Here is an 11,253-nt window from a genome sequence, read left to right as displayed (position 1 = left end):
AACACCTCTCTCAACATTTCCCACCGACTATAGTGTCAACATGCCGGAAGCGAAGATGGCAATGGGTGCCCCAAGCGCTGGCAAAAACAAAGGAAGGGCGTACCAGGACCGCGACAAGCCGGCCCAGATTCGGTTCAGTAACATCTCTGCTGCCAAAGGTAGGCTAATCTCGAACAGCAAGTGTTGGTTCCTAAAGTCTAACTATTCCTACATAGTTTCGGGGCAGATGAAGGGGGTTGGCTAGGGGACCGTTATTTTAAGTAATTTGAATCAAATGTGTTCTAAATGTATTCATTGAGCTTTGCGCCGACACAATATTACTGATATGTTGAAGATTGTTGGAGTGGTCGTATTGTTTCTGCTTACTCACGCCGTTTATTCTGCACTGATGAGTGTAGCTGCAGCACTGTCACTCCCTAAATGCCCCTCCGCCGGTATTGTGGTCCGTCTGCTATAGCGTTAGCCACTGCTTATTAGCGCCAATGCTAGTTCCCCATGATGTTCTGCTGCATTGAGATGCACATGACTCAACAAAATCTATTTTTGAGCCAATTACTTTGAAGTGCTGTTATTCTTGAAACCAAGTCAAGATGCAAACCTAATCAATCTTGTGACCCGTTGCTGAACAAATAAATTTAATATAGCATCACCCATAACACGGACACCAGTTGTTTCATTAATTGGTCTTGTTTTGTTGTATTATGTAGTACTTGAATTTTTATAACATTAGCAACTACCGACTTGACATTTGCTGTTTTATGTTCACGCTCAGTTGGTCAAGGTGCTAATCTTCCACATTCTTTGTTTGTCAGCTGTTGCAGATGCCGTCAGAACAAGTCTGGGACCGAAAGGAATGGACAAGATGGTCAGTAAACAGATCTTCTCTTCAGTCTAACACGCCTAAACTCCAAGGATCTAGCCATATCCTTAAAGCCTCTTGTGTTTTTCAGATCCAGGATGAGAAAGGTAATGTCGTCATCACCAGTGACGGCGCCACCATCCTGAAGCAGATGCAGGTGCTACACCCTGCAGCCAAAATGGTACGTCCCCAAAACAAGCTCTTTTGATGGCATTGTGGATTTGTAGTCCAGTTTATGCACGTTTACTCTGAGTTAACATGTTTGTGTGGTGTTTCAGCTGGTGGAACTGTCCAAAGCCCAGGACATTGAGGCGGGTGACGGCACCACCTCTGTGGTGGTGATTGCCGGAGCACTGCTGGACGCCTGCAGCAAACTGCTGCAGAAAGGTGAGACATGAAGGCCTGTAATCCAAATTGTCTTGATTGGGTCAGAATGTATAAGAGTTTAGATGTATTTTCTTCATCTCTGTTGCCAAATTGTCACATGTTCCTGCGATGTCCCTTGCAACTAGGTATCCACCCCACCATCATCTCCGAGTCCTTCCAGAAGGCGGTGGATAAGGGCGTGGAGGTGCTGACGGCCATGAGCCGCCCCGTGCAGCTGAGTGACCGGGAAACGCTGCTCAACAGCGCCACCACCTCACTGTGCTCCAAGGTGGTGTCCGAGTACTCCAGCCTGCTGGCGCCCATGAGCGTGGACGCCGTTATGCACGTCATCGACCCGGCCACAGCCACCGGCGTGGACCTGAACGACATCAAGGTCATCAAGAAGCTTGGGTGAGTCGAGGCACTTTTAGCATGTGGATTAAAAGTCCCAAATATATGTGGATATATATTCACCCTTTATATTTATTTCATAAATGTATGTTTTGTTTTTTCCAGCGGCACCATCGACGACTGCGAGCTGGTGGAGGGTCTGGTGCTGAACCAGAGGGTGGAAAGCAGCGGCGTGACTCGCGTGGAGAAGGCGAAGATCGGCCTCATCCAGTTCTGCCTGTCGCCACCAAAAACAGATGTGAGTCACCTGAGACACATAGCAGGGAAGAAAGATGAACAAGCTGCGGGTGAAAGCTTTTCTATCGCGTTTACTGTGACTTTCACCTGTTAAATTAGACAAATGTCAAAATCCCAAAAATGTTTTTAGAGAAGATGAGATGGAATTAGTGATGTCAATGAATCATTTGTTTGTTTGTGACTCGTTCACTCTTTTCACAGCTCACAGTGAGGCTATAAACGTCAACGCAACAGGCAAAATGTTTTCCGACCTCACAGATTGTCCGCGTCTTGCCTTGCAGATGGACAACCAGATCGTGGTGTCGGACTATGCCCAGATGGACCGTGTGCTGCGGGAGGAGCGCGCCTACATCCTCAACATGGTGAAGCAGATCAAGAAGGCTGGCTGCAACGTGCTGTTCATCCAGAAGTCCATCCTCAGGTAGGTGGCGCTGTCGCCACCATGTGGTCGAGCACGTTTCTCCTCCCGACCCCTGACACTGAGCCTCTCCCCCTCCAACCTCCAGGGATGCCCTGAGTGACCTTGCCCTGCACTTCCTCAACAAGATGAAGATCATGGTGGTGAAGGACATCGAGAGGGAGGACATCGAGTTCATCTGCAAGGTGAGAAGGGCAATGTGGCTCCAGTGGTGGAGCCTCAGTAGCTTTTTGAAGGACAACAGAGGTTTCAGTCTTGCAGCCTAAAATCCTTCATCATGCTCATTTAAGGTGGACCAGTAACTGTTACTCGCACTTCACACCTGTGAGAAAACATGAACGAAAATCAGAACAAAAAAAAAAGACTCATGATGAAAGCAACAAAGCGTTGTTTGTAGCAAATTAATACACATCAGGCCAATTATTTCTCAATAGTTGATGCCAACAGATAATGCCAACAATGAAGCACCCTGAACCTGCACAGACATTGGAAGGGAAATGTTTTATTCATTGGTGGTACATTGAGAAGGTTTCCAACTTTCAGAGCCTCTGAAATCACGAAGAACCGTCTCCCTCTTTGCAGACCATCGGCACCAAACCCATCGCCCACATTGACCACTTCACGGCAGAGATGCTGGGCACAGCCGAGCTGGCGGAGGAGGTCAACCTGGAGGGCTCTGGCAAGCTGGTCAAGGTTTGTCTGCATCCCTCAGACTGCGACGACTCCCTTTCTTTCTTCCTTTCTTCCTTCCTTCTGTCTTGCCTATTTCTGATATGTCTGTTGTGATCTTCTATTTCGTCCAGATCACCGGCTGTACCAGCCCTGGAAAGACAGTCAGCATCGTGGTGCGAGGCTCCAACAAGCTGGTGATCGAAGAGGCGGAGCGCTCCATCCACGACGCGCTGTGCGTCATCCGCTGCCTGGTCAAGAAGAGGTTTGTCGTCCTTAACATCCAGTTCACCCCCAAAAAAATAAAAACGTCATTTCAGGCGAGTGTTACAGAGCAACCCTCCATCAAAGGCGCTCCTGCACTGTCTCATCCTGCAGGAGCGTAACATACGGAGGAACAGTGACGCCTGAACGCTCCCTACATGTCTTGTTGTCATAGCAACCTGACTGGGACGCGTTCATACACACTTTTAATTTACACGAGTAGTGTTTTTTATATATATATATATATATATATATATATATATATATATATATATATATATATATATATATATATATATATATATATATATATATAAAACTTGGCTATGTTGAATTTCCGTTTTGACAAGAAAAATTACTTAATTTCCTGGATGCTGCTGTCGTAACCGAACCTCCTGGCCCCTCCCACCACCCTCAGGGCCCTGATAGCTGGCGGTGGCGCCCCCGAGATCGAGCTGGCCTTGCGCCTGGCAGAGTACTCGCGCACGCTGGGCGGCATGGAGGCGTACTGCGTGCGGGCCTACAGCGATGCCCTGGAGGTGATCCCCTTCACGCTGGCGGAGAACGCCGGCCTCAACCCCATCGCCACGGTGACCAAGCTCCGCAACTGGCACGCCCAGGGTGACAAGATGGCCGGCATCAATGTTCGCAAGGTTGGCCTTCGGTTTTTCTTTTTTCACTGGTCACATGACGTGAAGGAGGTTCAGAAAAATATTGAGTGCTGAAATGGTGTCAACCGTCTGCAGTTATCTGATCTTGACTTTGCGACTCCGCCTTTAACTCCTCAGTACAATGTTTTTACTTAAACTCTATATTAGTCATGAATGGAATAATGAGGGGTTGAGGTTCAGGAAGAGCCAGTCGGCTCCTCTGTGGTCCGACCTTCCCACCGTTGCTGTTGATCTGACTTTGCCCCGTGTGTGTGTTTGTGTAACAGGGAGGAATCTCCAACATCCTGGAGGAGCTGGTCGTGCAGCCGCTGCTGGTCTCCATCAGCGCCCTGACTCTGGCCACGGAGACGGTCCGCAGTATCCTCAAGATTGACGACGTGGTAAGGAAGCCGCAATCACCCAAACGACTCAGTGTGAACATCTTCAGTGAGAATTAGTGTTCCAAGTTAATTTGTTTTTTTCTTGTTTTTTTCTTGCAGGTAAACACCAGATAAGCGTAATGTTCACCAAACCTGATGGCACTGCAAGGGATCACAAGACTCCGTCGACTTCAGTCCAATGTTGTAGTTAAGCTCTTGTTGTTACGTTACGTGGTTAAATTAAAGAGGCTTTTTTTTGACACTCCAGCTGTTGCTTGTTAGTTTTTTACACTGCTTGAACACCTTATGTATTGTCTTCTCTGACAAATGTTTTAACCATCTATTTTAACCCTCACTGCTAAAACTTTATAAAATAGAACATTCGCTTTAAATTACCAGATTATCAACATTTTCTTGACCATGTCCACCGCCACTTTAAAGTCAGAAGTCTGACTTTAATTCCATGACATTCTGAGTGAACCCAGGCAGGGAATATCACCATTTTACTTGTGGTAATGTAGATTCAACTAGACGACACAGGCTGTAACACAACACAGGTAATGTTCTTGATGACTTTCACTAGGCACAGACTTGTTTTAAATCAATATTAACTAATTTTGAGTCAAACACTTGCAGAAAAAATTAAATTGCACGTGAAACTAGATCAGAAGGGTTGCCGCAGTAACCTTGCTAAATAGGTGGCTAAACCTGAAAATTTAATGCTAACCAGCCTTGTGAAATGATTCTCATTGTTCATGGACATTCTAGCCTAACATACCATGCATCAGGTATTACAGGATACATTTTGTTACAACCAACTAAGTAAGTCAGAAATAAGTTTGTATCTGCATACTGCTGATGATATTTTAAGTAAATTGATAAAACATTAAATTGAGTAATAGTACATTTTAATAAGTTATTTGAATAAACAAGGTTGTGCTAATAACGAACAGCTAAACAATTTACGTCAAATCCGAAAATAAAGTTTTTAGATCGGAAAACGAAATATCTCTGCTTCCGGTTACGCAACGTCACTTCCTCTCTGCCTGCCACCGTCGCTGCTGCCTGGATACCGACTCTGGTTTTCAGCACGCGGACAGCGACCGAGTTTTCCCTGGGTTTCTCTGTCAACCCCCGATCTTCGCTCGTTCACGGATTTTAACCCCTTTTTAAAAAAAAGTGGACGTCCCGTTGCGGCGCCATGGCGAACGACCACCGGACGAATGTTATGGTCACGTCCTGCTTGAAAACGCCGGTGGACCCGCACACCAAAGCCCCGCTGGCGTCGTACGAGCGGGGGAGAGCCCTGCCGTACACGGCAGCGGCGCACTGGGACAACCGGGACTACGAGAAGGAGGTGACGGCGTGTTAAAACTCATTAGTTCTCCTTCAGTTCTTCTGTATGGCTAAATAACAACAAACCTGGAATTAGTTTACAATTATTCGCTCTGGAAAACGACAAAACTTAAACTGCAAACTAGAATACTTGTATGGTGTAAATTGTCAACTAGTAGTATAGTTGTATTTTTCTTCATTTATTGCTCATATATGTGTGTTAATATTATTATTCCAAATAATATATGGCAAAGGTGGCAGACAAAACACTGGGATTAGCGCTTCTGCCAGTGAGGATGTCAGATTAAATCAATCTAACTTAATCCCAGTTGCTTCCAGAAAGCAACGCATTTGGGCTGATATACAGTTATATAATATTAGGTTGCAATAATAGTTTACACATGGGGTAAAACTAAAGGAAGTCTTCAGCTCTGTCAAAACCTCTCAAATAACAAACCAAAAGCGACCTGTCATCAGAGGTTGACAGTGGTTCCACTAGTGAACCACCAGTAGATCCTTTTCTAATTAAGTTTTTTTTTATTTATTTTTTTTAGCTCCCTGTCAATCTCAATTTAACACTAAAGTGAAACTTCAATGTGTGTTGTTTAGTAAAAAACAGTCCCAGTGTCTCATCCTGCAATCTTGACATTTCTAGGTCAGTGTGTGTGTGTGTCTGTGTGAGGGATTTGGCCAGTATAATTTGTTTGGCTTTCCTATTTCTGGCCTTCCGTCTTGACTAGATTACAAGACGTCACACTCCTACTGCCTTTTAATCCCTGATCGCCTCTTTTGGACAGTGTCACGTCACGTCTCCGCACAGACTCTTAATTTTTTGGGTTCTTCCTGCTGTCAAACGCTGCGTGATGTGAGCGGTGACACATGGCAGACATCGGATTCAGGGTGTGTGTTTCATCTGAGCTCTTTTGTGGCCTAAGCCGCCGGCTGTGCTTTGCCATATGGTCCACGTTGCTGCTGCTGCTGCTGCAGGTTAATAGGCTTAAAGCTGTAGGTGTCTGACGGCTTCTGTGCAGAAGCCCTGCAGCCAGGATGGGACAAATAACAAACATTTGCATTTATTCTTATGGTGAATAAATCATATGAAGCGTCATTCATGTATTTCCAACTCTATGCCTCTCCACAAGCAAGCATAACAGCGAGCTGATTGGAAGATAATCTGTGTGAGATGGTGGTCCTTCCCCCAGATGGAGTATGAGGACTCAAGCTCGGAGTTCTGCGACGGCGAGTGTCGCGGGAGGGGCGACTCCTTGCTGGTGGGCGGATACAGAGCGGACCGCCTGGACCTCAGTGAGATCTTCTTCTCCAACGAGGAGTACTACAGCAAGCTGGAGGAGCTGAAGAAGGCCCACCTGCGCACCATGGCCGAGCTGGAGAGCCTGTACCGCAGAAAGCTGCAGCTGCAGACCGGCGAGTGTCTGGACACGGCCGCGCTGGAGGCCGGACACAGGTGAGCGAGTTTGTGTGTTTGATATGTAGTTGTTCGTAAAATGGCAAAAGGTTTGTTCATGCTTTAATTGTATTTTCTTTATTATTGTCATTGTTACATATTTTGTGATTGTCAAAAGTAATTATTAAACACCAATGATACAATGAACAAATAAACAGATGAGATCTATTTCTTAGTTCAAAATGATATTCAGACACTTTCAACAAATTACAGAAGGTATTGTTGAAAGAAAGAGTTCAGTTAAATATGCACTTCCCCTCTTTGCATTTTTTTTTAACCCTTTCATCATTGATTTTCTCTCTGATTATTTAAAAAAAAAAAAAAAATACTCCATTGACCTAACTTACGAACAGAACGAAGAAACATCCTGGGCACGAACTCTCATTCCTCCTGTGTGTGTGTTTTTTCTTTTTAATATATATATATTTTCATTTCAGGTTTTCAGGTTTATATTTACACAACACAACGAACAAGAAACTAAAAACAATAATTAAAAAAACGAACAAACAAACGACCCCCTCCAACAAAAAACAAACAAACCCACGGAGCTGCCAAGCACGAAACAATCTTATGTCTACATACAAGTTGTTGATTACAAGATCAGGTGTTACAGAAATACCACAATAGAGTCAAAGAGAACTTTCAAAATACATAAATAAATAAATAAATAAATAAATAAATAAATAAATAAATATTACTGTTTAAGATGTGCAATGAATGGGCCCCAAGTGTCCAAAAAATTTGTTTTGTGCTTTGGACCTGTGGAAGCGGATCCTTTCCATTAGAATCATTCCTCCTGCTTTATGAAGGTCTTGGTTGTTGCTCTCCTCCCCCTCAGGCCTCCGTGGTCCAGCGGCAGCCCAGTGCCGTCCCGCCGTCTGAGAAAGTCCCTCTCCGCCGTGGAGCTCCGGCGGCTCTCGGCTCAGTACGACTCGTCGGACGAGGAGGAGGCGGCCAACAACGACGTGGAGAAGGGTCTGCTCTTCTCCCCCAAAGAGCACATCAAGAACATGTGGCAGGACTTTCAGGTGCCCACCCTTGCCCGCCGCCTGTCGTCGTCCTCGCTCGACGGGCGGCGACCGCGGGGGAAGGGGAGGCCCAGGGACGGCGGGCGCGAGTCCGAGCCCTGGAGGCACCGGATCACCGTCCCCAAACCCTTCCACATGATGCTGCGCGAGGACGAGCGGCGCCGGCGCGGCCTCAAGACGCGCTCGGAGGTGGAGCTGGAGAACGCCGAGCTGCGGCGGCGGCTGGAGGAGCTGACCGAGTGCCAGAGGAAGTTCCGGGCCAGCCCCGTGCCGGCCCACGTCCACCTGCCGCTGTACGAGGAGCTGCAGGAGCGCCAGGAGGAGCGCCAGCGGCGGATGAGGCTGAGGGGGGACCGGCAGCACCCGGGAACAGTCCCCAAGCCCTTCAGCTTCCTAGAGCGGGAGCGGCTGAAGAAGGAGCAGAAGGAGCAGCAGCGACAGCGGAGGCCCGAGGAGGCGGTGGCGCGACGCGAGGCCGTCCGGCCCTTCAAGGCCAAGCCTGTGCCCAGGTCGGTGTATGAGGCGGCGTCAGGGGAGCACGCCAGGGAGGAGCAGCTGTACCGCTCCATCAAGATCCAGATGAGAGCTCGGGAGCTGCTCCACAGCGCCTCCATGCCGCCCAGCATGTCGGCGCGCCGGCAGGAGGACGAGAAGAAGAAGAAGACCAAGGAAGACGAGGGAGGCACTGGCGACGGCTTCACGCACTCGCCGCAGATCAACAGGGAGGTGCCCGACTTTGAGGCCAGCTACCGCCGCTTCCTCCGGCACCTGGAGAAGCACAAGGAGGTGAAGCCCACCACCTCCTGCGAGCCCTTCGAGCTCAGGACGTCGCACATCGCCTCGCACCATGAGCGCATCATGGGCGACATTGAGAAGGAGCGGGGCAGCCCGCGGGCGGCGCTGCGCTGGCCGCACATCGGCCCGGCCGCTGCCGCCAGGACGCCAAACTCCAGCCTGTGCTCGTCGCTGTCGGGCAGCCTGGAGCTGCTGCCCAGCAAGGACACCGACGCCACCAAGAAGCGCCACGAGGCCGTGAGGTACCATGTCACTGCCCCGAGGGCGTCCACCATCCTAGTTGACATGGAGATCCCCTGCTCCTATCTAGAGGAGCCGCCCTCCCCACCTCTCCCGCTCCCTAGTGGACAGATGCACCCGCACCCTCGTCCGCCAACCCTCGTTCGTCCCCAATCCTGCCCTGCCCGACCCTGAACCGTGCCGCTGCTGGTGTAACCGGACTGTCTCTCCCACCCACTGCCCCCCTGAGTAGAAAGGCGCTGGAGCAGAGGAAGAAGGCTGAGGAGGAGGAGGAGCGCTGGAGGGAGAAGCAGAGGCAGCGGGAGAAGAAGCTGCAGCGGGTGGTGTCCAAGCGGGCCCAGGCCAACGACCCCCACCTGGCGCTTTCGCAGACCAACCAGAGCAAACTGAGGGAGTTCAGGTAGTGTTGAGTGGTGGTGGGGGACAGGGGAGGGGTCAGGGGGTGGGATCACCAGAGCGGAGGGAGCCATTAAAAAAAAACTCTGCATCTTCTGTCCCCAGAAAGCAGGAGCAGCAGCGCAAGAAGGAGTACCAGCAGGAGATCAAGGAGATGCACAGGAGGGTGAAGGGGAGGCCGCTGCTGCTGGAGCAGGTGGCTCAGGTGAGTGACATCAGCGTCGGGAGTTCACCCCAGACAGCCACGTTCTTCTGTCTCCACAGTTCTCACACAAGTGTTTGTCAGAGCAGGATTCTGACTGCCGATTTCCACACGACTGGAGAAGCTATGATTTATTCAAAAGTCTAAAAAAAAAATGTGAAAGGGAATTACAAAAACCATAGGGAACAACGGCTGATTATTTTAAAATGACCACTCTGTGACTTGCGAAGATCGGGAACCATCCCATTAAAACTTCCATCTTGCCGGTGCAGCGGAACGCCAAGCAGGCGGCAGAGAAGCACTACGCCGACGCCCTGCTCCGGTGCGACCTGAGCGAGACGTTCATCAGCAGCAAGGCAGCCAAGTCGAGATCCTTCCGGGAAACTTCTCCGCCCGTCGACAGCAGGCAGAGGTACTGAGACACAGGAAACGTGGGAGGGGCTGCTGAGTGGTCATGTGATAGTTTGGCGAAGGTCTCAGAGTTAAGAAATTTTGCATAAATCACTCGAAGAGAAGCAAAAACCTACTGAGATGTTTGTGCAATTTTATGTTTTTTTTTTTTTTTTTTATTCCATCACACTTTTTTTCCCCTACGTGTATGGATAAATTTCTGGCCACTAGGCCAAAACAAACTTGTGTGCGGAACAAATCACAACCTTTAGAAGGCTGCTGCTATGAGATCAGAACTAACTCAGGTAATCCCTCATTCCGGGCTACAGCCTAACTCAAGAACTGAGCGCCACCTGTGGGTGGTGTAAAATCGACCGACGGCGCTTTTCTCTCATCACCAGCAACCACGAGGACCCAGACGCGGAGTACGAGTCTGTGAGCTACAAGAAGGTCTACCTCGATGACGACGAAGACGCGGAGGAGGTCGACCAGGACCAGGATGGACGGAGTACAGAGACCTCGGCGAACCGGCAGGATGGAGAGGACCAGCACTGCTCGGACGACAGCTACCGCTACTCGGAGGACCACGAGAGTTACTCAGAGGACAGCGAGCACGATGACACGACCAATCCGGAGAAAGGAGGGGAGTGACAGTGAATAAGCCGTAATACTGCTGCAGGCTGAAGTGCTCAATATAAATATTGTGCATGTGAAGGGAATACTGTCGTCTTATCATCACGTCTTTATAATTGCAGACAACTTCAGGAAAGAGGTTGACGCTTGTCAGTTACTGTTACTGTTTCCAATGTCTTTTTTGTACTTACTTAAATATTGATGGGCAATATTTATCTTTAATTTATTCATTTCTGTTTTCTATCACAGTCCCCCGTAACATCTCACCCATATTATCCTAAATAATAATAATAATGATAATAAAAAAAACTTTTGAGTAAATCAATGTATTTTATCCAGACTTGGAATCACGTTTCACTTTTGCTTTTGGTTTTGACTTCTTTGAGACACACATTTACAGAGTGTCACGTGAAAGACTACTGACATGACTTCAGTCAATAGATTAGTTTTTTTATTAATTTATATTTTTTAAAAAAAATCCTGTTATTTTCTACCATCTACAATAAAACTACTTG

The 11,253-nt window shown here is 48.3% G+C and overlaps 2 protein-coding genes across 2 annotated transcripts; both read left to right on the top strand.

Moving 5' to 3' along the window:
• The first annotated feature begins 39 nt into the window (after positions 1-39).
• cct4 (chaperonin containing TCP1, subunit 4 (delta)) lies at positions 40-4,512 on the top strand. Its single transcript, XM_076015643.1, has 13 exons — positions 40-158; positions 813-865; positions 951-1,040; positions 1,138-1,246; positions 1,372-1,636; positions 1,742-1,874; positions 2,155-2,294; positions 2,380-2,476; positions 2,874-2,984; positions 3,095-3,225; positions 3,643-3,877; positions 4,162-4,275; positions 4,375-4,512. Exons 1-13 carry the CDS (start codon positions 41-43, stop codon positions 4,387-4,389), a joined length of 1,611 nt encoding a protein of 536 aa, XP_075871758.1. The 5' UTR covers position 40; the 3' UTR covers positions 4,390-4,512.
• Positions 4,513-4,645: 133 nt separating this feature from the next.
• fam161a (FAM161 centrosomal protein A) lies at positions 4,646-11,029 on the top strand. The gene is made up of 7 exons (XM_076015647.1): positions 4,646-5,611; positions 6,792-7,054; positions 7,893-9,119; positions 9,350-9,517; positions 9,619-9,718; positions 9,988-10,127; positions 10,507-11,029. The coding sequence occupies exons 1-7, from the start codon at positions 5,456-5,458 to the stop codon at positions 10,754-10,756; spliced, it is 2,304 nt and encodes a 767-aa protein (XP_075871762.1). The 5' UTR covers positions 4,646-5,455; the 3' UTR covers positions 10,757-11,029.
• Positions 11,030-11,253: the final 224 nt, after the last annotated feature.

The sequence above is a fragment of the Nelusetta ayraudi genome, unplaced genomic scaffold, assembly GCF_046127955.1.
Source record: "Nelusetta ayraudi isolate G7.1 ecotype Tasmania unplaced genomic scaffold, CSIRO-AGI_Nayr_v1 ptg000192l, whole genome shotgun sequence".
NCBI lineage: Eukaryota > Metazoa > Chordata > Actinopteri > Tetraodontiformes > Monacanthidae > Nelusetta > Nelusetta ayraudi.
This window is presented reverse-complemented; position numbering and strand designations above follow the sequence as displayed.